At 36.4% G+C, this 26,689-nt stretch overlaps 1 protein-coding gene across 2 annotated transcripts in view; it reads left to right on the top strand.

Annotated features, from left to right (window-relative positions):
• HCN1 (hyperpolarization activated cyclic nucleotide gated potassium channel 1) overlaps nucleotides 1–26,689 on the top strand; it is a 394,861-nt gene that overhangs the window by 314,932 nt on the left and 53,240 nt on the right. For both annotated transcript variants that reach the window (XM_059417098.1, XM_059417097.1), the window contains one exon: nucleotides 7,702–7,848. In XM_059417098.1, the coding sequence (XP_059273081.1) occupies nucleotides 7,702–7,848 (147 nt within the window). The remainder of the gene's footprint in view (nucleotides 1–7,701; nucleotides 7,849–26,689) is intronic.

The following is a 26,689-nucleotide window of genomic DNA, read 5'->3' as shown; positions in this document are numbered from 1 at the left end:
CTTAGCTTATTGAATAAAGTTAAATTTAAAGGAATTGTCACAATTTCAAAATCTTGATAGTGAGGTGTGATTTAAGTAGAAAGCATGGGAAGTGCTGGCAGTGAACCAATTATTTCATTACTTAATATCACTCATATACTTTGCATGTGTTTTTATTAACTTCTTTTGTGTTCCTAAATGTTTTAAACATTTTTGGAATTATAAGAAGGCAGTTTCTCTTTTCTAATCAATAATTTCCTCCTACTTATAGCTGTGTTTAACATAAAGCCTGATATCACAGATTCAGACAGAAACTGCAAATTCTTTAAAGAACAGATTCATCCAGGTTCATTTCAATAGGCTAGAGGCAGAATCTCATATTTAATAAATGTTCTTTGAATAATAAAAACAACTCATAATAATAAAATACGAATCCAAAATTTCAATCCCATGTGGGAGAATCTCCCTATCTGGCATCTTCCACTGTACCATTATTAAAACAGAAAAGAATCAGAGATCATATTCTTGGTCTCCTTTACCCAAAGAATTCTCAGAAAGTATGTAACAAACCAGATACTCCATCAGTGACTACTTGCATGCAGATACCTTAGCGGTTCAGTGGTGGATAAGACGGGCAAGGACAGTCACTTAACAAGTAATTGCAGCTGCTCTTAGAGTAACTAAGGCATAAACTTGGCATATTTTCTAGGTGCATACCAAGAGGACTTTAGGTGATCAGGGAGTCAGAGAATATTTCCTTAATGCAGTGAGATTTGAGGAAGAAAGTTAAATAACAAATAGGGATTAGCCAGGAAATTATGTGGTGGACAGCATTCCAGATAGAGGAAGGTGTATAATCATCCAGAGACTAGGGTAAGTTTAAGAATATTAAAGAAATGTAATATACCAGCACATGGTGAGCAAAAGGAAATGTACATGACAGAGCAGAAAAAGACCAAATAGGCCCAGGAAGTCAGATCTTGATCCTGAAAGCAATGGGGAGCCATTAAAAGGCTTAAGGGAACAGAGTGACAATAAGGTTAGCATTTTAAAAAGAATTTTGTCTGGATTATGGAAATGAATAAGAGTTGCATGGGCTGCCTGGGTGGCTCAGTGAGTTAAAGCCTCTGCCTTCGGCTCGGGTCATGATCCCAGGGTCTTGGGATCGAGCCCCACATCGGGCTCTCTGCTGAGCGGGGAGCCTGCTTCCCCCTCTCTCTCTCTGCCTGCCTCTCTGCCTACTTGTGATCTCTGTCTGTCAAGTAAATGAATAAAATCTTTAAAAAAAAAAAAAGTTGCAGTAAGGCACACACAAGTATATACAGAGAATATAGTTAGAAAGTTGGGAATGAGTTTAGAGGAGAGATTTAAGTTACTTTGACTAAAATGATAATAATGGTGATACAAGGAAATGGAAAATTATTGAAGCTTCTGACAGTAGAATTTACATGATTTGGTGGTCTTGAGGATTGGGGATGAAGTTGTAGGGGATATAAAATAGATTGACACAGTTTTTCTATAAGGGTATCATTCATTGATATTAAAATAATGTATATGTGATTAAAGCTTCTATTTTAGATTTATTAGAATTGCTTACATTTACCATGGTATGATTCAGGCTCTCCCCTCTTAACCAGAACAGGTCAGAGACATAGTTATAATTGCTCTTTTCATTTCCATTTCTTACTTCCATTCACTCTTAAGTTATTGCAACCTGTTTGGAATTAACTCCATTCCTGACATCACCTAAAAGTTACCAAAGCCTTTAATGAAGCTAAATATACTTACCTCTATTCAGACATCCCAAACATTTCAAGAGTAAAAGTATGCCTTAAACTGTTATTTTTAAGTCATATGTTAATAATATATTTCTAAACTGAACACAATAAAATTTTGGAAATAAAAGATCAAAAAGGGGGAGAAGATACTTGGAATTAAAATCGTCTCTAAGAATTTCAGGAAATATTCAAGAATGTAGGAGACAATATTCAAGAATGTAGGAGACATCCTCCTACATGTAATGCAGGAGAATGCAGAGAAAATGTAGAGTCTATAGGGAAAGGTAAGGGAAAATTCAGACAAGGAATGTATGAAATAAATAAGAAGAAACATGGCTCATATCCAGTATAGAGGATCAAATACAAAAGCTCAACATCCAACTAGAGTAGTTCAAACCTAGAATTCTATATGTCGTCAGGTTAACAATTGATTTTGAGTTTAAGAGGCATTTTCAGACAAGAAAATTCTCAAAAAAACTATGTCCCATTTAGTATTCCTTAGTGATTTCCTTGGAGATTGACTCCAGCAACATGAATAAATAAACCAAAAGAGAAACATAGGCTCTGGGAATAGGAAGCCCAACCAAGGATGCTATAAAGGGAAATGCTGCTGGATATCAACAAGGATAGGGATGCTGGAAAAAAATTTCTTGTGCAAAAAATAAAAGTTATTAAAAATCCACAAAACCAAAGGAAATGGCATGAAATGCTGCACTTGTCATTGTGGTAATGCAAACACTGTATGGTTTGGTAGGTTCGACAGCATGTACAAAATTATAGTCCACCTTTACATTGTAAAAGAAGAGATGACAAAAGTTAAAAAATAGAAATGAAAGAATTAGTTTGTTACATTTCTTATGGTAAACTTGTCTTGAGTTCTCTGAACAAGAAGGAAAGATATAATTATGTTATGTAAAGTTACAAAGGAGACCAAGGGAAGAATTAACACTGGTGACCCAATTGCGGAATGAGAGAGAAGGTGAGAAGATATGGGAGGCTGTTAGTGATTTTCCCATTTTCTATGGCAAAAAGTCAATAAATGTTGTCTCCAATTAATCCACATAACAAATAGAAACCGAAGTACATTACTTAGTGATATAGACATAACACTTTTTGAAAGTGATAGCATGGGAGGAGTAAGTTTTATAATGGAATGTTGTCCTCATTATTTATATTAGATCTCATTAGTATGTTAATGCATAATTTTTATGTGTCATTTTAACTGCACAGAAAATTTTTGGAAAATAAAAGTACATTAGAATTTTAAATGGTAATGATATTCATCTTTTGAAATATTTTTCAAGATGTATTTATTTATTTTAGAAGGGGGAAGGCAGAGAGAGAGGGAAAGAGTGTACTTACTCAGTGCAGAGCCCAAAACCCTGAGATCACAACCTGAGCTGAAGCCAAGAATCAGATGCTTAACCAACTGTACCACCGAGGCACCTATACAGTCTTTTAGATCTGATGGGATGAACTTTTGATTTTATATATTCAAGAAAGTATTATATTTGCATCTTTGTTTTTCAAAAGTCTCTTCCTTAGTGACTATTAAATGTATCATCTTTTGCATATCATAGTCTACAATTAGCAGAAACGTTTCCATTTCATCATTTTTAAAAATTTGTCATCTTATATGTAACTTTCAACACCTAGTTTATTCCATTATCCACCTACCACTAGGTGTCTTTTTCAAAAGGACTTTATCATTTTTATTCTTCAGATCACAGGCAGGTCATATTTTCATTCATTTTGCAAGTCTTGTTAGGTATGAGGGAAACAGACAAAAAGAAGTAGCCCCTGTTTTCCATACGTGTTGTGTTCTAACAAAGATCATTACCTAATTCCCAAATTTGCTGGTTATGGTGCAATACCTCTTTTCTTAGAATATACTTCTTTTGAGTACCTCCTGCCCCTTGAAACTTTATCCTTCTTCACTGTGAGTCAAGTTTTTTTGGTTCTGTCACATTGGGCTGTCTAATCTCAGTTCCCTTAACTTGATCAATTTCCATGACTCAACTGCTTTTAAAATGTAGCTTCCACTTTTTTTTTTTAAATCTCTTTATTTGACACGTTATCCCTTAGTGATCTCTTAGTCACTGACTGTGTATATATTTTTTCTTCTAAGTGCCTGACCTACATATAAGCATTAAGATGTGTCATGGGCCTCTTAAACTTAACTTATCAAAACTGAATTTCCTTTCTGTCCCCTACTCTTACTCAAATGTGCTTCCTTATGTCCTAAGATAACATAGTCCTTGGCATACAGAAGGGGTTCTGATATTTTAGTGTAGGGAAGACCTATTAAAACACTGCTAGAATTTCTAATTCAGAGTTTCTGATTCTATAGGTCTGGAGTGAAAACTTCAAATGTGCATTTCTAACAAGCTCCCCAGTGAAACTGGTGGTTTATCTGCATTTTAACTGCACCTGGAGAAACACTCCTCTAATTTCTAACAGCAATCAGTTAATACTTGTTATATCAATAATTACTCTAAATCGATTGTTTTAAAATATGTAATATGGGCTCAAAAATCAAATTGAACTCAGCATGATTAAATAACAAGAGCTTTAGTCTGAAAGAACAAAGAAGATCATTTGGTGAAATACTCTTTTACTGCAGGTTAGTAAACTCAAGTCTAAGAGGATTAAATGATTCATATGAGGAAAAATAACTATATTCCACAAATCCTGACTTTCCATAAAAATAAAATAACTTTATATGTAACATTTGTATTTAGCTAATCAAGGATTCGTTTTCTAATTCGAGATAGACATTGAGCAGATTGTTTCTCTAGATGAATAGGCCTTTGCCCATAGGCACAGATTTTGTAAAAATGAATTGAAATACTACTGACTTTTAATGCTGTCTCCCATACCTACTGACATCCTTGCAAAGAACAGAGAAATCTAGAGCTTAGTATCCTGGTTTAAGTTAAAGATTCTCACCAATCCAAACAGTGTTTGGGCAAGCAGTTTTTTGTTTTGTTTTGTTTGTTTTGTTTTTGTTCTTGTTTTTGTTTTGAGAAAAATAAACAGAGATTACATGACCCTAGTGGTCCTGAAGAAAGTTGAATCCTTTATTTGTCCAGAACTGAAAGGCCTTTCATCAATGCAGTAAGTGTCAAAACTGTGGCAGTCCTGTACTCTTTTTGTTTTTGTTTTTTTTTTATCAGACAGACAGAGATCACAAGTAGTCAGAGAGGCAGGCAAACAGAGGAGGAAGCAGGCTTTCTGCTCAGCAGGGCTCGATCCCAGGACCCTGGGATCATAACCTGAGCTAAAGGCAGAGAATTTAACTCACTGAGCCACCCAGGCACCCCGCAGTCCTGTACTCTTAAGCTGTTTCATTGTTTTCCCAAGTTTGACTATTTAACAGGATTCACCAGACTTCACTCATATGAGGCAAAGGATAGTGCTTTGGAGGAAGAGAATGCAGACTTGCATCCGAGGCCCAAGAGCCCTTCCCCAACGTGAGCACCCTGTGGACTCAATCTTTAGGCAAGTGGAACATGCTGAGTTTCCAGCTTGATCCACCAAAGTATGCACAAGAAGCCTTGGTTTTGGGGGATGTGGGGAGCTCAGCAACAAAGCTTTCAGTGGCTTTTTAAATAGCCAAGCCAGTTGGGCACCTGGGTGTCTCAGTCAGTTAAATGTCTGCCTTTGGCTCAGGGTCCTGGGATTGAGTTCCTGCTCCACAAGGAGCCTGCTTCTCCCTCTGTCTCTGTCTCTGTCTCTCTCTCTCTCTCTCTGTCTTTCATGAATAAATAAATAAAATCTTAAAAAAAAAAAATAGTCAAGCCAGAATAATCAAACCAGATAAACTAGTTGCAAAGCATTAGTGCAAAGGTTAAACTCGGGATTTCCGGTGAACTGTCAGACCCTAAACAGTACATCAGATATCCCACTGCCCTCTTTTTGACTAAGAGAAAAAAATCAGATGCATGGGTGTCTCTAGAAATAAAGATAGCGCTTTTTCAGTCCAGCTGCAAATCAACGTTATCCTACACAGTAGTCTTCTAGAGGTCACTGAAGCTGCTTTCTTATGGACTTCTTCTTATGAAGCTTCTTTTTTATGGCTGCATGAGGGATCAAGCAGATTGAATCCCAGGTCTGTAGAAGTGGGTTACCAAAATTAAGTAGGCATATAGATTCTGAGCTCTTCAGGAAAAATTAACCTATCCTTCTCAAGTACATGCTAGAAGCCACTTACACACAATGACAGTGAAAGCATCGCTGTCTAAATTTAAAATGCTTAAATCATAATCAAGTTGCTTCCGAGACAGATATATATAGGCTGCAGGCTTTAAATACTTGGGGGACAGTCTGGTGACCAAATAAAGGAAGTCTCATGACAAAGTTGTATTTCCTTTAAGAACACTAATCTCCAAAAGGGAATGTCTTAAAAATAGGAATGTTATGTGAAAGGACAAAAAAATTGAACAAATATAATGGGCTGCTGTTTCTGACTAGATGTATGCATTATTAAGTACCAATTACAATTACACTAATTACGGACAAGGATTTGGGAGACCTCTAAGTCATCAGGAAAAGATGTGAGGGGAAAAAAATTTCCATGTGTTCTCCAAAACACATCATATGTGTTTTTTTAAGGGAAAAATCTTATTCCAGTATGTTTTATTAGCTACTTTTTTTACTTGTATTCAATTTTTATCATCTATGCAATGAAACTCATTTGGGTGGCTCTAAATAATTGTTTCAAAGTATGGTCCCATGACTAGCTACATTTACAACACCAAGGGAGTGTTTCTCTAAGTTAAATGTGTATGGGTCATCTAAGAATTTTTTTTAAGATGTAGACTAATTTCATAGGTCTGGAGTAAAGGCTGAAATTCTCTTCTAATAAGTTACCAGCTAATATCCGTGCTCCTTTTTGAATACCAGAGATTTATTTTCTAAGTGCGTATGTGTATTTGTGTGTATAAGTATATGTGTAAATTCACAAAAACAGATACATCATGGGAATCAATCTCTGGAGTTAAGCCTGAAAATCTGCATTCCCAAAGTCAACTTCACCCCAAGTTTTATCAACAGTTAAGCTTAAGAACTATTTGGTTAGGGGTGCCTGGGTGGCTCAGCGGGTTAAAGCCTCTGCCTTCGGCTCAGGTCATGATCTCAGGGTCCTGGGATCGAGCCCCCCATCGGGCTCTCTGCTTGGCAGGGAGCCTGCTTCCTCCTCTCTCTCTGCCTGCCTCTGCCTGCTTGTGATCTCTGTCTGTCAAATAAATGAATAAAATATTTAAAAAATTTTTTTAAAAGAAGAACTATTTGGTTAAATGAACTTAAACGTCTAAGTTAACTTTGGCTCTAAAATTTCGTGGACCTGGCCTCTCACCCTGATATCCTTTAAGTCCTAAATTGAAGGGTGACATATTCTCTCCCTTTTCAGGCCATCTGTGTTGCTTGAGTATCTATGACTTCAAAACAGCTGCCAAGCTCTCTGTCACTAAATTCAAATTTTAATTAGGTCTGATCTTTTGCTAAAAGGTCTAAGATAAAACTTCTTGTTCTACCCAATCTTAGGAAATTCTATATCCAGATGAGGGGCCAAACATCAACATGATACTTCTTTTAGAAAGCAGCGAAAAAAAAGATTCCGAAAAAGTGAAATCATGTTTTTTTTTTTTTTTTGTCTCCTCACTGGCTTTTCTGGGGTGACACCCTTGAATTCACTCTGAACTCCTTTTGATGCCCCTCCACATCTCAGTTCTCCACAGGAAATGCTTATCTACTAAATCCCTCGCAGAGTATGTGACGCACAGTAGATGCATTACATCCTAGTACATTAGTTCCTTCCCCTGAAGGATTTCTTCTTTTGGTTACTGTTATTCAACTGTTATTGAATTTAGCACAACAAGGTAACGTGATGATTTCTCATACAGCCTAACAATGTTTTCTAATTTCCTTTTTCCTCTCCCTACAGTATAAGCAAGTGGAACAATATATGTCCTTCCATAAGCTGCCAGCTGATATGCGTCAGAAGATACACGACTACTATGAACACAGATACCAAGGCAAAATCTTTGACGAGGAGAACATTCTCAGTGAACTCAACGATCCTCTGAGAGAGGTAAGATGGACAATCCTCAAGCTCCATGGTACAAGGTCATGGTTTATTTTCTCTTTTCATGGCACATCTTCAAGGCTGTGTTACGACACTACTCAGAGGAAAAGTCAGAACTGAATCTTGACACATCTTTTGTGCCTTTATTCTCCCCTATGGTCTCCCGTATAAAGACTTTTAATTGTTGCGGGGGGGAAAGTACTGGAAAATTGTTCTTATGATCATGATTGTCAGAATGGTTTTATTTTCCATATCTGTGGTTACCAGAGTTCCTTCATCTGTCTTCATTGTCTGTATCTTTCACTCATTCCTCTCGGGTTTACTGAACTATTCATCTTCGTTTTGGTTTCTCATCTCTTCCCATGTTCACTTCACCTGTTTGTTAGAACTTAGACCCTGATTACAGACTGACCTGAGCTGTTGCAAGTAATTAATTTCTCCTATCTCCTCATTAAAACACTTCAATGTCAGTAATCACCTGTTTGCCTTATAGCTTCTTTACATCCCTCCCTAGAAGGCTTCTCTCTGCCCATGAGAATGTTCTGGTCACTCCTAGACCAAAAGAATACTGGCACGATTGTGCTTATTTCTCACACTGCTTTTCTTTCCCTTCTTTCTTTTACTACCAACCTTCTTACACGATTAATGCGTTCTGTGTAATCATTACATTGTGTGGTTTGATTGCCACTTCTTTACCATAGTTGTTTCCTTGAAAACTATCCATGATCTCTTACTCATCAAAAAGCCTTTGTCTTTGGGTCCTTTGTGGTCCTTTTAAACTGTTAACAAAACACACATCCTGAATCTCTTTTTTGGGCTTCCTTAGCACTGAACCATTACTAAGCCTTTGGCTTTTCATTTTGCATTTCTGAATTTGTTCTTTAGCTTTTTTATTTATCATATCTTTTTGCACCTTAATTCTGTAAATTTTGAGCTCCAAGTTCTCACCAATAACACTATTTTCTTAAAATCTGCATGGTTTTCCCTTGACTCCATATACATAGTAAACTAAGTAATACAGTCATTATCTTCCATTACTAAACCTTTTTTTTTTTTTTTTTTTTTTACTAAACCATTTTTCTTTTGAAGTCTCTCAGTAAATGTTTTAGTCATTCTCTTAAATTATTTGGAATGTAAAATTGTAGTCTATTTTTTTTATCTTTGTCTGCTCTGCCTGTCCAGTCAATTGCCCAATGCTGTCAGTTCAGTGTGACCGGCCACCCCACACCTGCACCCTGTTTCCTTCCCCACCGCCTTTGTCCTAACCCTAGTCTTCTCACACGGACAGTTAGAGCCGTCTCCTCCGTTTGCCTTCTAGCCTCCGGACCATTTTCTCTAACTACCATTTAAAACATCGATGTCAGATTAATCTTTTTTTTTTCTTTTCATATGTACGAGCTACTCATTTTTCTGCTGAGAAACTTTCACTCTTTACATATAAAATTATATCAAATTTAGCCTCCCTAGGCTCGTATTCCAGCCCTTCTGTGCTCCAATCTCGGCTAAATCTCCAGCTTTATTCTCCCTGCTGCTCTACGTGTTCCAAAGTGGTCTAACGCCAAACTGTGCAACTTGCTGTTTTGCAGAAATCAATTATAATTTCTCACCTTGCATCATATGTTTTTCAGAACTGTCTGTCATCTGTTAGCAAAATCTAGTTCAAATATTTCTTTATTTACAACTTCTTTTTTTCCCAGCCTAGATTTCATCGCTCTTTTCTCTGACCCCTAATGCACTGAGTCCACAACACGTGTGTGCTCTTTGTCCATTCCTGTCTCTTTTATCATTAATGTTTCTTATTTGTTTTCCCCATTTTCGCTTGAAAGTTCTTAAAAGCAAAGGCTTCTTTATAGTTTAATTTTTCTTGCAATTCTTAGTACATGTAGCATATATTAAATGCTCAGTAAATATTTTCATTGCAACTAAAATCTTTACCATTTATATCTATTCCTAAGCTTCTGCAGTCCCTAAAAGTTATTCATTTTTTTGTTCTGTTCTGTTTTGTTTTGAGCCTTGAATTATCAGTTAAGAGCTTGCCAATAATGGAGCTCAAAATTTGCTGTTGATTAGCTTATTTTCTTTATAAATACCTCAAATAAGAATATCGTTTTTTTTTTTTCTTTTTTGCTTTAGGAAACACAATTCAAACTTCATTTATTGTTGTATTTTTAAAAATAAAGTAATGGGTTTAAGAAAAAACTGTCAATATGTTTTGCTTTATCTCTTTGTTGGATTACAGAATTTGTTTTGAATTTAAATCCCCTAGGGCCCCTGGGTGGCTCAGTTCACTCAACATAGGGCTCTAGGTCATGATCTCAGGATTATGAGATCGAACCCTGCGTTGGCTCTGTGCTGAGTATGGAGCCTGCTTAAGATTCTCTCTCTAAAAAAAAAAAAAAAAAAAAAAAAAAGATGCTCTCTCTACTCGTCCCTCCCCTACTTTCTCCCTTTCTAAAATAAATAAATAAATAAAATAATAATAAATAATAATAATAATTAATAAATCCAAATCCCTTCACCAAAAGGCAGAAGCTCAGGACACTGGAACCAAGCTGGGTTCTCAAGGACCCAGAGGGATTCAAAGACAGGACAGGAGAGGCCATCACAGGAAGACGAATATAATCCAAGAGATAGTATCAGATATTAAGACTAAATCAAAAGACAGGAAGACACTATAAAACTAAGGATATATTTCAAAGAAACAGGAAAGGGGCACCTTGGTGGTTCAGTCAGTTAAGTGTCTTGAGCCTTCAGCTCAAGTCAGGATCCCAGGGTCCTGGGATCGAGCCCCATGTCAGGCTCCCTTCTCAGGGAGCCTGTTTCTCCCTTTCCCTCTGCCACTCCCCCTACTTGTGCTCTCTCTCTCTCTCTCTGTCAAATACATAAATAAAAATTTTTTTTTTTTAAAGAAAGAAACACAGAAATGTTAGGATTCCAACATAAAATGTCATTGAGGAAATACAGAAAGCCAGAAGAAAAATGAGTGTAAAAGGCCCAATGTTGCTTACTTCAGTGAGAAGCATTCCTCTGTGCTCAAAATGTACAGTGTAGTATAAAATAGGGATTACAAGAACTCCTTCTTAATCATGTGTATTTTATTAACTACCCTTTCTCTTGCCACACAATACCTTAACTCTGATCTTCAATGGAAAAAAATGCACTTTTCATTTTTACCCCATCCACAGCCATATGAGACCACATTAACTCCTACAACTGTTCAGTTACTAAAGTATGACCAGTGGTTTACCTCATATTTTCAGAAACCATAGTTCAGGGTTTCAGCATTTTTTAATTCAACATCTGAAGTGCACTCACAACTGTTCTCCCTGCCTTTGACCTCAGTTAACTCAAATGCATACCGTCACACGGCCACCATATTGCTTGATAGAAAACGTGAGTTTGACAATTCTCCTCTCTTCCTAGAACCTGATTATGATCTCCCATCCCCTAGAGGAAAAAGTCCAATCTCCTTGACATGGCCTATGAGACGCTCGATGCCCTGCCTTCATATTTACTTTTTTCCGTTAATACCTCATCAACAAGAAATTGTTCATAATTTTCTGAGAAAAGAAAAGTGCTGCTAATTGTCTCATTGCTTTTCCTCATGCTATTCTATCTTCACTTTTTCCAACTCAGCTTACATTCCACTTCCTGTCAGGCATTCTTACTCCATATGAACTTCCACATTAATTTCCCCTGAGCACTCTGTCTCTCACATTGTATTTATCACTTATCAGTTTATTGTTTGTCTCTTTTAAGACTATGAGCTTCTTGGGGTGCCTGGGTGGCTCAGTGGTTAAAGCCTCTGCCTTTGGCTTAGGTCATGATCTCAGGGCCCTGGGATTGAGCCCTGCATCAGGCTCCCTGCTTGGCAGGGAACCCCTCTCCCCCACCCCCCTCGCCTGCCTCTCTTGTGATCTTTGTCTGTCAAATAAATAAATAAATAAAATGTAAAAAAAAAAAAAAAAAAAAACCAACTATGAGCTTCTTGAGGCTGGAGACGATGGCTTAATCTTTATATCTTTCTTGGCAGTTATGGTAGGAACTCAGTAAGTATTTACTGGGTGAATAGCCTTTAACAGAATTATGGCTGAAAAACAGAGATTTGTCTGACTACTTAATAAAATTAGAGATCTTAATAGAATTAGAGATCTGAGCATGATTAAATGCTCAGACACTTAACACCTTAAAAGGTGAAAACGATGTTTTCCATTTATTCTCTGCTTTTCAGTTTTTGCTCATCTAGCATCAGAACCCTGCAAAAGCATATTTTTTTATATTATACCGAGTTAAGACTTTATTAGAATGGAAATAAGATGAGTAGGATAAGAAAGTAAGAAGACACATAGTAATGAGAGAACAAGAGTTGTTATTTAAATAAAACTTGAAGAAGTGTCCTGGTGGGGTGCATAAACAATGAATCTTTGAACACTAAAATAAATAATTAAATTTAATTAAAAATAATGAAATTAAATAAATAAGACTTGAACCTTAAAAAGCCAGACATGTCTTCTGAAGAAAAGTTCAGTAAGAACAGTGAGAAATATATCTTCCTCCCTATGAAATTGGAGTATTATGAACTTACTGTATTAGTCATAGTGGTAGATCACAGGAAATCTTTTTAACTTAGAAGTTAAGGCATCAACTTGGCCAAGGCATATTTTGCTCACTCCTGTGCTCCTAGTGTCTAGAAAGTGCCTGATACACAGAAGACATTGAGTGATTGATATAAATGTCAAATGAGAGAAAGTAGAATACTCAGAAGAGGAAAGCTGGATTGTTTGATATGTATTTTGGGACAGAAGGTAAAAATACAAGATTTGCATAGTATACACATACGCATGCCATATATAATTGCTAATCATATATTCAAAGTTGAGTCAACCACCATTTTATATTGCGACAAAACTTTTAACTTAAAATACTTCATTGTGCAGAAGGCTTATTTTTGTGAAAATATGTAGCCTAATTTGAGATGCTAATATATACTAAAGAGGAGTGATTTCTGCTAACACAAGTCTGGGTACTCAGGAATGTATAGAAATGAAAGGTAAGTCAAACCTTCAGCCTCTCAAAAACATATGCAAAAGATCTATTGCTTAAAAATATAAAATGAAATGTTAAAGAATGTGAAAATCATTCTATATTCATGATCAATTAAGCCCTATAATATTTTATCCATTTTTATATCCCAGCTTTTTTTTTTCAGTGTGTCTGAATGCTTTTAAGTATGAAGACTCCCAAAGATGTAAAGTAGCAGTATTTCACTTCCATGACCTTTGAAAGCTCTTACAGAAATCTCATACCACACGTATGCAAATTAGTTGCATTAGTGGATGCTACAGAAACACTGCTTCATTGAGTGCACTCTTCCATTTCCATTTCTGTGGCATAAATTAGGTGATTTATCTTTTCATACGTTGGAGACAAATTGCTGAAATGCCTTTAAAAAATATCTGGTTCATTCTTACTGTTCCTCTTTCAATAAAAGTGGTACCTCCTCAAAGAGGTCTTCCTGAGAAGTTTATCTAAATTAGTTCTTTTGAAGTCCTTCTCCATCACATAAGCCTTTTAGTTGTGTACATACCCCTGTGTGGTCTGGGATCCAAGAAGGCATGAACTTTATCCTTCTTGATTTCCACCATATCTTCAGTCTTCAGTTCATACTTAATAACTACTTACTGGATAAAGAAATGCAAAGAAAGTTTGGATGTCACACCTTGAAAATCATCTCAAGGAATCATTGATTGTTAGAGCTCAAAGAGAGCATTTTATCAACAAAACAGTGGTGTTCATGTGGATAAAAAGTGATGCCCAGAACTCTGAAGTGCTCTGGCCAGAGAATATTCTTAGTATCACTTTTGATCATACTATGGAAAATGTGGATTCTCATGTATAACAAAAGGATGCTGGATTCCTCTGTGATTGTGATTTTTATGTATATACCATAAGCCAGAAGGTCCTATTTTGCTTGTGATTGGTTTTTATTTTCTTTTAAACTTTAGATTTTTGCAGTAGTGATTTATTAGTCAGGATGAAAGAAGAGAATATTTCTTTTTTTTTCTTTTTTTAGATTTTATTTATTTGCTTGAGAGACAGAGAAGGATAGTGAGAGAGAGCATGAGCAGGGAACACAGGGAGAAGCAGGCTCCCCACGAGCAGACACCCTTACCTGGGACTTAATCCCAGGACCCTAAGATCATGATCTAAGCCAAAGCAGATGCTTAACAGACTCAGCCACCCAGGTGCCCCAGAGAAGGGGATATTTCAATAGAGTATCATTATAGAAGGTAAATAGATATTCCATCCAATTCCTAGAACCCAGGAAGATCAATGGAATAGACAAAAAATGCCTTTTTTTTCTATTCTATACGAAGTCTTCCCAGAGTATTGTCAGTGGCTCATGGAACAAACATTGTTGGTCTCCCTCTCCAAACTGAAGTAGGAGCCACCTCAGGTTGGAGAAGATTCAGAGTGGCAGATGAAGTTGTGCATCCATCCTCAGGTTAGGCCATAATGACCTGAACACTGGCTCTGTGAGAATTGTCAGCATTCTCAGAAGTGATCTTTTCACTGTGAACTAAAATACTTGGACCAGAACAACCATGATATTCTGAGAAAAGTGTTTACGATGATACTCAGAAGCTTGGCATTGTGAATTAAAGCTATTATTTTATGATCTATATATTCATTATCTATAATCTTTAATCTCTAGTTCCTCTATGGCTGTATATAGTCAAAATTCTGCGTCTGCAAAGCCCAAATTAATCTCTGGAAACCGCCCCACACTCCACACACTCCTTTGACCTGGCTCTGGTTATAGAAAGCTTTTCTTTCTTCTGCTTCCATTCACCTATAATAAGCTCCTATTCTCCCCTAGCTGCTCAAGAAGACCCAGTTTAATTGTTTTAAACTATCCAGTTTAAATCCCTTTTATAATACTCTCAGTGCCATTAATAGTCATGTGTATCTTCAGTTGTACAACAAACAATGAATGAGAAGCTACTATGGAGGGGCTATGCGGGATCAAGGTTAAGTGCATGGCCCTGGTTCCACCAACACAATTTAAATCCAGCTCCACAACCTACTCTATGTATGACTTTGGGCCATTTAGTAACTTGCATATATTTCACTTTCCTCATTTTTGAATGTGGATGATGGTGATAATAACTACCTCATAGAGATGTTATAAAGATTAAATGAACAAAAAGTATAAAAAATTAGAAATGCATCAGGCACACAGTAAGTGCACGGTAAAATTTAATTTTTGGTATTACTCTGATTCAATGAAGAGTAAGATACAGTCCCAGCTCTCACGGCTCTTGTGGCCTAGGGACAAAAATCTCAATAGCCAATTATAACTGTGCGTAAGGGCCATGAGGGGGTCATTCAGAGGGTGTTAGCCAAACACAGGAGAGACAACAAGCCCAGCCTTATCATATGTCTCATTTCTTCTGGAATGTAGTCAAACAATCTGCTGATAAGTTCTTCCTTCATTTTAACAGCCAGCTTTCTGGAGACAATGTCTTAGCATTAAAATTTGGCATTAAAATGTTAGGATCATAGGACTGATTAGCAAAAGCAGGAAGTGTATTTAAAACTAAAAAATTAATTAGAAGAATTCTGTGACCTCTACCCCTTTGCTTATGAGAGCCTGTTGGAATGTGTACAAAGTAAAAAGGTCTATTTTTAACATGATCAGATTTATACTTACTCGATTAGAGCAAAATGGCAAACTTAACTGTGGAGAAAGAGGTTAATGCCCTTCGAGCCTGTCTCCAAAGTTCAGAACTGATCTATTTTTAAACAATGGAGTGTGAAGAGCCACGGGCTGAAAATAGGTACAGATCATGTGTCCCAGTAGAATATATGATGTCAGTATATTTCATTTTCACAGAACATGAATCAGGCTGAGAGTATAATACTGTCCTTCTGACCTTTAATTTGTTGAATAGACTATTAGGGAAGAAAGCATAATCTGAATGCGTGTTTACTTGTGCAATTCTGAATCGTTGAAGTACATACTTGTTGCGTTTTAAAATACCCTGTAAAATGTGTTTAGTTAAGATTAACTAAAACAGGCTAGAATCATAATTGAAAAGTTATACAAGGATCTTATAAACTATCAGATATTCATGTAACAGGCACAGGAATAAAAGGCTAGAAAAACTTTAAGTGGCCTGGTTATGGTCACATTGCCAAACAAAGAAATTGACTATCCTTCTTTCGGTGTATTTTCCCTTGCATTCCTAGTTTCTAGAAAACAAATGGACAAAAAACATTTATCAATTTCTTAATGTGTGCAAAACATTGATCCAGGCGTGATGGGAAGGTAAATTGTAAAATATGATTTCAGTCTCAAAGTGCCTACCATATGCTTGTAAGGCACAAGATATAAATACATGGAAAAAAATAAACGATGAAAAAAAGTTAAAGTACATTACTAAAAATACCAGAAATGTAAAAAGTTCACATATAGTTAATTACCAGAGCAAAGCTGACACTCCATACTGAAATTCTAAATGGATTGAAGACATACATGTGCAACTTGAAACCATAAAACTCTTAGTAGAAAACACAGGGAAAAAGCTTCTTGATGTTGATGTTGGCAGTGATTTTTTTTGGATGTGACACCTAAAGCACAAGTGACAAAAGCAAACATAAATAAGTGGGACTACATGAAACCAAAAAGCTTCTGCACAGCCGGAGACACGATTAGCAAAATGAAAGACAACCTATGGCATGGGAGGAGGTGTTTGCTGACCCCACCTGTGATAAGAGGTGAATATCCAATATATACAAGGGACTCAACTCGAGAGCAGGAAAATAATAGTCCAATTTAGAAGTACGCAAAGGATGAGAATAGACTTTTTTTTTTTTCCCCAAAGTAGATACTCAAATGCCCAGCAGGTAGGTAGAAGGGTACACAACATCATTAGTCATCAGGGAAATGGAAATTAAAGCTACACTGAGATATCACTTCACATTTGTTAGAATGGGTATTATTAAAAGACAGGCTATAACAAGTGCTGGTGAGGATGTGGAAGGGATATCAGCGAAGGGGAGTGGGGAAGAGAACATGCATTATTACAGTGAGAGGAAGCCAGACCAAGGGCCTTTTCCTTGATTTTCCTAACGTCGTTCATTACTTCCCTCCTTCCTCCCCTACAAGGTTTCTCTAGGGACATCGTTTACTTCTAGGACTTTAAAAATTAGTCCTGTGCAATACTATATAATTCCAATTATATGAGGTCCCTGGAATAGACAAATCCATAGCAACAGAAAGTAAGAGGCGTCACCAGGGACTGACGGTAGGGGGAAGGGGAGATTATTGTTTAATAGTTTCCAGAGTTCTTGCTGCCAATGATGGAAGGTCATTCGATGGAGTGATGGTTCACAAAGCATGGTGAACATATTTGCAAACTGCACAATGTTTGATATTATAAAATTGTTATATATATTTTATGAAAATTAAAAAAAAATAATAATCTTATAAAATAGCACCCAGTCCTGTATCTCTAGATCTTTAGAGCCATTTCCGCCTGCCACCTGCTCTTGTCACCTGACGGCCCGAGATGCTTCCAACTCAATACAAAAATAAAGCAAAATCCTTTCTCCATATAGATGAATATCTTTGGGGATTTATTTCTCCCCAGATCAAAGAGCTCAGAAGTTGTTAAAGTATATGGGTTGTGTTCCCTGTCATTTCCGAGTGACCCTAACTGGATTAGTTTGCCGCTGTCCACTCCCTCAGTTTCGGAGCTGGGGCTCCTCTGGTTCTTGGCAGATATTCAGAAGAGAGCAGCTTCCTTCTTTCTGCCACATTTTACCAGCCTAACTTGCTCTGTAAGTTTGCTAGGTTGCGGTAAGAAAATACAACAGATCGCATTGCTTAAATGACAGAATTGTGTTTTTTCATTCTTCTGTAGGCTGCAAGTTCAAAATCAAGGGGCCGGTAGAGTTGCAGCTTTCTGACACCTCTCTTCTTGGCGTACAGTTGTCCGCCCTCTCCCTCTGTCCTCCGGTGGTCTTTTCTCTGTGCTAACATATGCCAGGTGTCTGTTTCCTCTCCTTATAAGGACACCTTCCAAAGAGGATCACTGGGAATTAGGGCTTCAACATATGCATCTGGGGATGATACAATTCAGCCTATAACACTTGCCAACACAGCGCTGTGCTCCACGCAAGTCTAGCTAGCATGACATGTAAATGAATGTTTAATGAACCTTAGAATGCTGCCTGGTTTTAGGGCCTGGCCTGATTTCCTCATGTCCTTTGCACATGTACATATGCTATTAAACACAGAGTATTTATGTTACTGACCACTAATAATGAAAATGAATTTATGACAATTGTATTTTAAATTCTCAAATATAGGTTCTTGTCCAATTCTCCAATACCAAACTCCTTCTCTTGGGATTGTCTTCTAACTCACACTACTAACTGTTGGTTCCATTTTAATAATATATTTTTTTTTAGTTCAGCCTATTTCTGGATACCAGTCTGCTTTGTTTGCTGTTTGACAGTTCAGATCAGTCTATGTTTACCACGTCAGATAGGCTTAACACTTACTCTGCAAATTATTCTTACAACTTGCTTACTGCTTGTAAGCCCCCAGAGCTGCATCCTGATGGAGTTTATACAACTCCTTGTAGGGTGTCAGCCTGGGATACTACACAGCAGGACCAAGATACAGAGTCTCCAATACACACACATCTTTTCAATACACAATTCCTTAATATAGGTTTGCTCTTCTGTTCCTACCTCTTTTTCCTTGCTTCATAATCAAATTTAAGTGAATGTTAGGAGAATTTTCTGTCACTGTCATTATTCTGCCTGGTACCTAGTGGAGCAGTATGTCCCTGTGTTCTAGGAAAACAGATCAATGGCAAGATGCTTAGACTATCTTAACTTCAAACTTCATTTGCATTTGTATTGTAAGGCTTAAATGAGATTTACTATCTCAAAACCAAATTAGATGCCTTTGAGAACTGTAGCAACAGAAAGCATTAAAATGTTTGAATCTGTCCATCTCAAAATTCATCTTGTTCTGATCAATCCTTTACAAGCAGGCAGATTTCACTGAAGCCACTTCAGCATAATTGGCCATTTGTATATGCAGAGATTTTAGACTAATTGCCTTTAACATAATTTGAAGAGACTATTGATCTAGCAACTAATGATATAGCTGGGTTGCAAAATAAGTAATGGTGAAAAATGTCAGTAGGAAAGAGGCTATTGCAGACTATTTCTCTGTATCTCTACTGGGCTTTTCTTATTATAGCTATGACTAACACAAGATGGAATATCATGTGGCCATTAAAAAGAATAGCAACTAGGACCATGTCTCAAAATAGGAAATATTTTGTATTATAAAGATAGGGAAAAAGGAACAAATATTGAATGTATATTGTGATTATAAATATATTAAGGTGAATAAAAGTTTGTCTTAAGGAATATATACACATATTAAAACATTTATTAAGGTGATAAAAATACAGAGATTTGGGCTCCTGGGTGGCTCAATGGGTTAAGCTGCTGCCTTCAGCTCAGGTCATGATCTCAGAGTCCTGGGATCGAGTCCCGCATCGGGCTCTCTGCTCAGCGGGGAGCCTGCTTCCCTCTCTCTTCCTCTGCCTGCCTCTCTGTGTCTACTTGTGATCTGTCTCTGTCAAATAAATAAATAAAATCTTAAAAAAAAAAGAAATATAAATTCTTAAAAAAAAATACAGAGATTTTTTTCTCATATATTTTAAGAGATGTGTGTATAGGCATTTTTTTTTTAAAAGATTTTTTTCGATGCATCTCTTAGCTAGTACACAAATACTTGATTACTTCTTTAATGAAATGGAAAACTACAATAGACTAAAATTGAGGCATTCCATATTAATTCAGCAATCCTCCTTTTTCTACTTCTAAACACTTTTAACTCTCCCCAAACAAATGTTAAGGGTAAATGTTCCTTAGCTTTGTAGTCTATTACATAGTTTTTGATATTGAGATTATTTAGGAGTTGCAGTGAAAGCTTTCTTTAAAAAATAAGACAGATGATCTCGACTAGACAAATAGATTACCTTAAATCTTCCCAATAAGATATAGAAATCAAGGGAAATGCTTTCAGTTTAAGAAATTGAAGCAGTACCTAACTTGTTTCCCGATGTTTGGACAAATGTTTAGAACGTTTTTAAGCATGAAGATATGCCAGAATGGACCGATTTTCTCACACATGCAGTCCACCATCTTGCAAGTTAGAAGGCAAACACCCAGATCAGTACAAGCCAGTTGGGAATGCTGAGGAAAATTGTTTTTAAATTGCTTCATGTGTTTCCTTTCTTAAAAAAAATAATAGAATGTGTATGTACAATTCACCTTCCGAATTTATTATATCAATGGAACATCTTTATTATAAGAATTCTGTATTTTATTCCTTGGCTTTAGCCACAAGAGAATTTCACTGACTCTCCCCTAAGAATATCTTATCATTTTCTTCTTCAGAAGCTTTGCACTCACCTTATCTTTTGTTTTGAATCAACAATCCCCACTTTTTTTTTGAACGTGACTCAGTATCCTTTTCCCAAATTACCTTGAACCATTTGTTCTTTATAAATATAGAATATATAGTCTATACAATTCATTTGATATTAATATTATTTTATAGTACAGCTATAAATTACAGTGCTTAAAACAGATAACACTGAGTAAACTTTATTAATGTTTTACTTGTGTTAATTTAATTATCATAATCTATGATAGAGTTGCTATGTTATCTCCATTTTACAGATGGGAAGATTGAAATTTGAAGAATCTGAGTCACTTTCTGTGGGCACAGAGCCATTTAGTTTTGGAATCAGGGATTGAATGTATGTGCGCACACACGCACAGGGAGAGAGAGAGAGACTAACCCATATACATATTTTTTTACTACCTATATTATACTGAATATATACACGTATATCTTCGTCCCTTAACTAGGTGTAAACTTTCAGATACATCTTTATTTTAGGAACCATGGTTTCCAAACCTGATTGCTTATAACTTTGAGTGTGTTATTGAAAGTAGAGATTTTGAGTCATATCCGCTGGAGATGTAGCTCCAGATTCTTTTCAGATTCTCCAGATTCTCTCCTCAGAATTCAAGCCTGGTAAACTGAATTTTAGTAAGTGCCATAAATGTGTCCACAAGATTATCCTCTTCCTCTGAAAAGTGACAAAGAGGAGAATGTCATCTTTGGCAGGTCATTGAATCCTTTTTTTTTCTTTAATCTACATGAGAGCCACAAGGAGGGCAAAGACCCATGGAACAATCCTGAATAGTTTGTTTTATTTTCCAAGAAATAAAGGCATTTAGATTCAGGTTTTTAAAAATAATTGTTGTGGGTAAAATAAAAATAGCCAAGTTCATTGCCATCCGTTTGCTGCCCCACAATCAACAAAGACTCATGTCAGACTCTCAAAATACATAAATTTCAAAAGAACAAATTTATGGGTAATACCGAAATCTTTCAGGTATGTGGTAATACCAGATATGCTCAGAAAGTAAGATAGCTTCTTAGAATCCATCAAACCCCTAAGTTGGAGAGCTGGGTCGCCCAGCAAACCATGGTTATTCCTCTTGCAAGTGTGTGGTCTTTAGCAGATTATTCAGTCTCTTTTGTAAAATGGAGTAGTAATAATACTTAAGTAATAATACTTTGCAAGGATAAAATAAATTAATGCTTGTAAAAGATTTAAAGCCATACCTGGATACTGGAAAGCATACAAAAAAAATAGTCTCTTATTTTTATTATGTTTATTCTTAAAATTATCCTTACCTTAAAAAAAAAAAAAAGACAAAACCCTAACACATCCACTTACTCCAGTTCTCACCAGTCCCAGTTTCTGAACTGGGGGAAATATCCGCTGAACGGATATTAGCAGCACTCTTTTATAGGATCTCCTAGGGGATAAAGTGTCAGTTGACGTAGATTTGACTATATTTGTTTATTCGTGTTTGATGTTAATATAGAAGTCATATGTCTGGATGACATTGGAATGTCTAATATAAGTTCTTAGAAGGAAGGTCTTGTGTGTTCTGCAAAGTCTAAAAATACAGGGTGTGTTGGGTGTAGGAATTTAGCAATGTAACAGCAGCTCTGTTTTGTTAAGATACTCTATGATTCATTATTGTAATGATGGTAATTATATTTATAGCCACCATGCTTAAAACATTTTAGAACTATACTGTGTAGAATAAAATAAAGTAGAATGGAAGAGAACTAAATGTTTTACAAAATGGAACTTTCCCCAATGATACTTAAGTTATTGGTAAAGAAATATAGTGTTTCAAGGAGACTTAAAATATTACTATTCTTTTTAATAATGACCAAAAAAATATTGCTTAACTTTATCAGGGTCTCAGACTTTGCATAATTCCTAAGTACTGGTTTATGGTTAAAATAAATCCTTTGTGGGGCACCTGGGTAGCTCAATTGGTTAGGCCTCTGCCTTTGACTCAGATCATGATTTCAGGGTCCCAGGATAGAGCCTCATGCTCAGCACAGAGTCTGCTTCTCCCTCTGCCCTTCCATCCCCTTGTGTGTTCTCTCTCCCTCTCAAATAAATAATCTTTTAAAAAATTAATTTAAAATCCTTTGTAAAGCTCTCTCTCTCTCTCTCTCTCTCTGTTTATACATATATATACAAAATCCAATTTCCTGATTGTCATAAAGTTAAACCAAAAAAATAATAAAAAATTAATGCTGAGAGTAAAAAGGCAAGTCACAGATGAGGAGAAGATATTTACAAAGTATATCCCAACCAAGAACTCATGTCAAGACTATAAGAAGAACTCCAACAACAGGAAAAAAAAAAAATAGGAAAATTTGACTGGGCAGTTCACCAAACAGGATATTTATCTGATCAGTAAGCCTATAAAAATGTGCATAACAACATTAATCATTGGGGAAATGTAAGATAAAACTGCAATGGGAAAAAAATTTAAAAACAGTAAGATATCTCTGCATACCTACTAATGGCTAATATCAAAGAATGTGAGAAAAATAATACAATCATTTTAGAAAACTTTTGCTAGTATCCACTAAAATTAAATATAAGCTTACCTTATCACCCAGTAATTCCAATATAAGGTAAATAAATATTCAAGAGAAATCAGTGCAGGTATAGCCATTGTGGAAAACAGTACAGAGGTTTCTCAAAAAGTTAAAAATAGAACTGCCTTACAATTCAGCAGTTGCATTTCTGGATGTTTACCCAAAGACTACAAAAACACTAATTCAAAGGGATACATGCACCCCAGTGTTTATTGCAGCAGAGTCTACAGTAGTCAAACCATGGAAACAGCCCAAGTGTCCGCTGACAATGGATGAATATGGATAGAGAGGTTGTGGTTATACATTTGAAAATTCACTTTAGATTTGTGCACTTTACTCTGTCTGAATGATACTTTAAAAAATATTCTCTAGTCTGGGACCAAACAATGAACATAAATAATTCTATCATACTTGAGCAAAACAAGACAAAGGAGCGCTGGAAAGGAAAGACTTTCATATTTTAAATAAACTGACATATCAAAGTAAGATCAAATGCAGTGTTCTTCATTGTTGTTTACTGTATTACGCTTTTATTTAGTAGAGAAAAGTTTGTTTGGAATTTCAACAGATTTGTCTATTTTCCCGTGCTTTTTAATTTACTCCGTTGTTTAATTATATTGTATAAATATGGTCTTATGATTATTTATTTTGTACTTTGGGATTAATCTAACACTACATTCTTTACTGTTATACCAATCGTTAAAACTTTCGCTATTGGTAGCTCTTTCCTTTGGCCCCTTTGAAATACACTCATCTTTGTGGAATTTTTTTTTTTTTGGATGATTGTATTTCTTTGTTTTTTACGACATCTATACTTTCTGTTACTACAAGACGCTCCAGGAAGAAAAAGATTACAATTTTTTAAGTGTTTACAGTAAGCTTGCTAATATGGAGTACCTTATTTAGGTCAGGGCCCTGTCTGATTCCCTTAAGAATGGAGCATTCCTCAGTTTAATGCATATGGTCAATACTTCTAACTCAAGCCAGACGTATTGCTAAAATAGCTTATTATAAAAACTGCCATAAAGAACATAGATGGAAATTAGAGATATTAATAACTTAACTGTGTGTCTCAGTTAAGTCAGTGTGCTATAAGGGACTGTGATTGATGGAGGAAGAGCTTTAAAAGTCTTGTTTTACATATGGAGAGATATTAATAACTTTATTAAATATGTTCTCTAAGAAAATGTGCTATAAAGAAATGTGATTGATGGAGAAGAGCTTTTAAATGTTTTGCTTCATTTCTAGACTTACATGATGTTTCTATTAAAGTATATACCCTCGAAGCAAGCCAATTTTATAGGAGGAGAGAGGGCTTTTAAATGCAAATAACTTTCTAATTACATTTTTTCTCATCAAATGCTTGTTAGAATTTATAGTTTCAATCTGATAGTCATCACATTGAGGGTAAAAGTTCCACAGAGAGGGAGAAAATTAATGGATTCCTTTTTTTTTTTTTTTTAAAGATTTTATTTATTTATTTGACAGAGAGAAACCACAAGTAGTCGGAGAGGCAGGCAGAGAGAGAGAGAGGGAAGCAGGCTCCCTGCTGAGCAGAGAGCCCGATACGGGACTCCATCCCAGGACCCTGAGATCATGACCTGAGCCGAAGGCAGCGGCTTAACCCACTGAGCCACCCAGGCGCCCTAATGGATTCCTTTAAGCCATAACAATAATATGAAATTATCCCTGCGGTGTTACAATCAAGGCAGTTACAATAGGTGTACCTGAACAGGCAATGTGTCATAGAAAAAGTTATTCATATAAATAAAGTACAGCTACATTGTTTATAAAATATACTTCCAATTATTTTCTAAAATAAAGAGTGAGAGAACAATGAAGAGAAAAGTTGTGTAGTTGAAATCCAAGAACACAGATAGAAGAATTCTCTGTTTTATTATTTTTGTTTGAAATTTCTGATTTTCTCTGCAACTTGACTTATGTTCACTTTCCCCCACAGTATTCTTCTTTGCCATTTTGCATGTGAAATCATTCATTCAGACAGTCAATCTGGTCCTTTTAATGACCTCTCTGTCTTCTTTCAACTCCTGTGGTTACCTTGAGTACCTTGAGTGGTCACCTTTTGTCTTCTTGAAGTTTTTGTACAGAAAGATTTTGAATAATAAAAAACACATTTTTATACACCAGAGACTTGTTTCTCAAGCTGTTTGCTTGAGAGAGCTTTCTAGGAGTTTTAAGTAAATATCTCCCGATGGGAACAAAACTAGTCTTTGCGAGCACTTTTTTCCACTGCTCAAACTCCATCTTCCTCCCTTTCTTCTTCCGTTCCCGCGCTCCTTCTACCTGCTCTGCCTGCCCACGTATCTGCTCAGCTCCTACCACCTGCTGGGTCTTACTGTAGTCCCATCCCCACCAAGGCTCGCCAGCACCAGTTAAAATCAACTACAAGTTGACCTTGGTACAGCCCCCCATGGAGTCAGCTGAACATTATCTGGGCTTGGATGATGTTACACGAGGTACCACATGTAATATCTTTCTCTTGTTTTTATTGTTATGTTCACTTATTGCTTATTACAGCTGACTGTGGAATATTTTACCATCCTCCATGAAACCCCACCATTGGAGACTCTTCTTAGCCCTACTGAAGTGACAAAATACTATTAAAGTTGAAATACCTTCTTCTCCATGGTGGACCCCAAATTTTGTGCTCCGGTATTAGCTACAAGTTTCTTACCAATTCCAAAATAAGGTCAGGTCATTTCATGAACCAAAACTGAAGAAACTCTTTTTAATCTATTATATCTATTAATTTTTTAATCTATTTATTATCTATTTATTAACTATTTTATCTATTAGTTTATATAACATATATTTCTAAAGCAAGAATTCAGATCTCAGCTTTCGTTAATACTTCCAGTTTTTTTTTTTCCCTTTTCCCACCTTTTAGCAGGATTTCCTTTAGTATAGTATCTATGCCTCATAAAAGAGATCACAAATTCAGGGTTAACCCTTTTTCTTTAGGGCTCATTGGAGAACAAATATTTGAGAAATGGCATTGTGGTAGAATTTAGGTTCCTACTGGGGCACCTGGATGGTTCAGTGGGTTAAAGCCTCTGCCTTCGGCTTAGGTCATGATCCCAGGGTCCTGGGATCGAGCCCCACGTCGGGCTCTCTGCTCAGCAAAGAGCCTGATTCCCATTCTCTCTCTGCCTGCCTCTCTGCCTACTTATGATCTCTGTCTGTGAAATAAATAAACAAAAATCTTTAAAAAAAAAATTTAGTTTCCCACTATTTATCTCTTTACCTATGTAACTTGCAAGATTAAAAATGGTTGGTTCTGGGCGCTCAGTGGGTTAAGCCACTGCCTTCGGCTCAGGTCATGATCTCAGGGTCCTGGGATCGAGTCCCGCATTGGGCTCTCTGCTCAGCAGGGAGCCTGCTTCCCTCTCTCTCTCTGCCTGCCTCTCAGTCTACTTGTGATCTCTCTCTGTAAAATAAATAAAATAAAATCTTAAAAAAAAAAATGGTTCATTCCAGTGTCACCTGGATGTTTCACTCGGTTAAGCGTCTGCGTTTTGCCCAGGTCATGATTTCAGGACCCTGAGATCAAGCCCATGTCAGGCTCCAGCCCCATGGCAATCTCCCTGCTCAGGCAAGAGTCTTCTTCTCCCTCTGCCCTTCCCCAGTGCCTGTGTGCTTATGTTTTCTCTCTTTCTCTCAAATAAATAAATAAAATCTTAAAAAAAAAATGGTTGTTCCCATATCTCTATTTTAGTCCAAAGGGATAACACTATGTCT

Source organism: Mustela nigripes, chromosome 12, assembly GCF_022355385.1.
Source record: "Mustela nigripes isolate SB6536 chromosome 12, MUSNIG.SB6536, whole genome shotgun sequence".
NCBI classification, from domain to species: domain Eukaryota; kingdom Metazoa; phylum Chordata; class Mammalia; order Carnivora; family Mustelidae; genus Mustela; species Mustela nigripes.
Note: the sequence above shows the minus strand (reverse complement) of the source record. Positions and strands in the feature narration are given on the sequence as shown.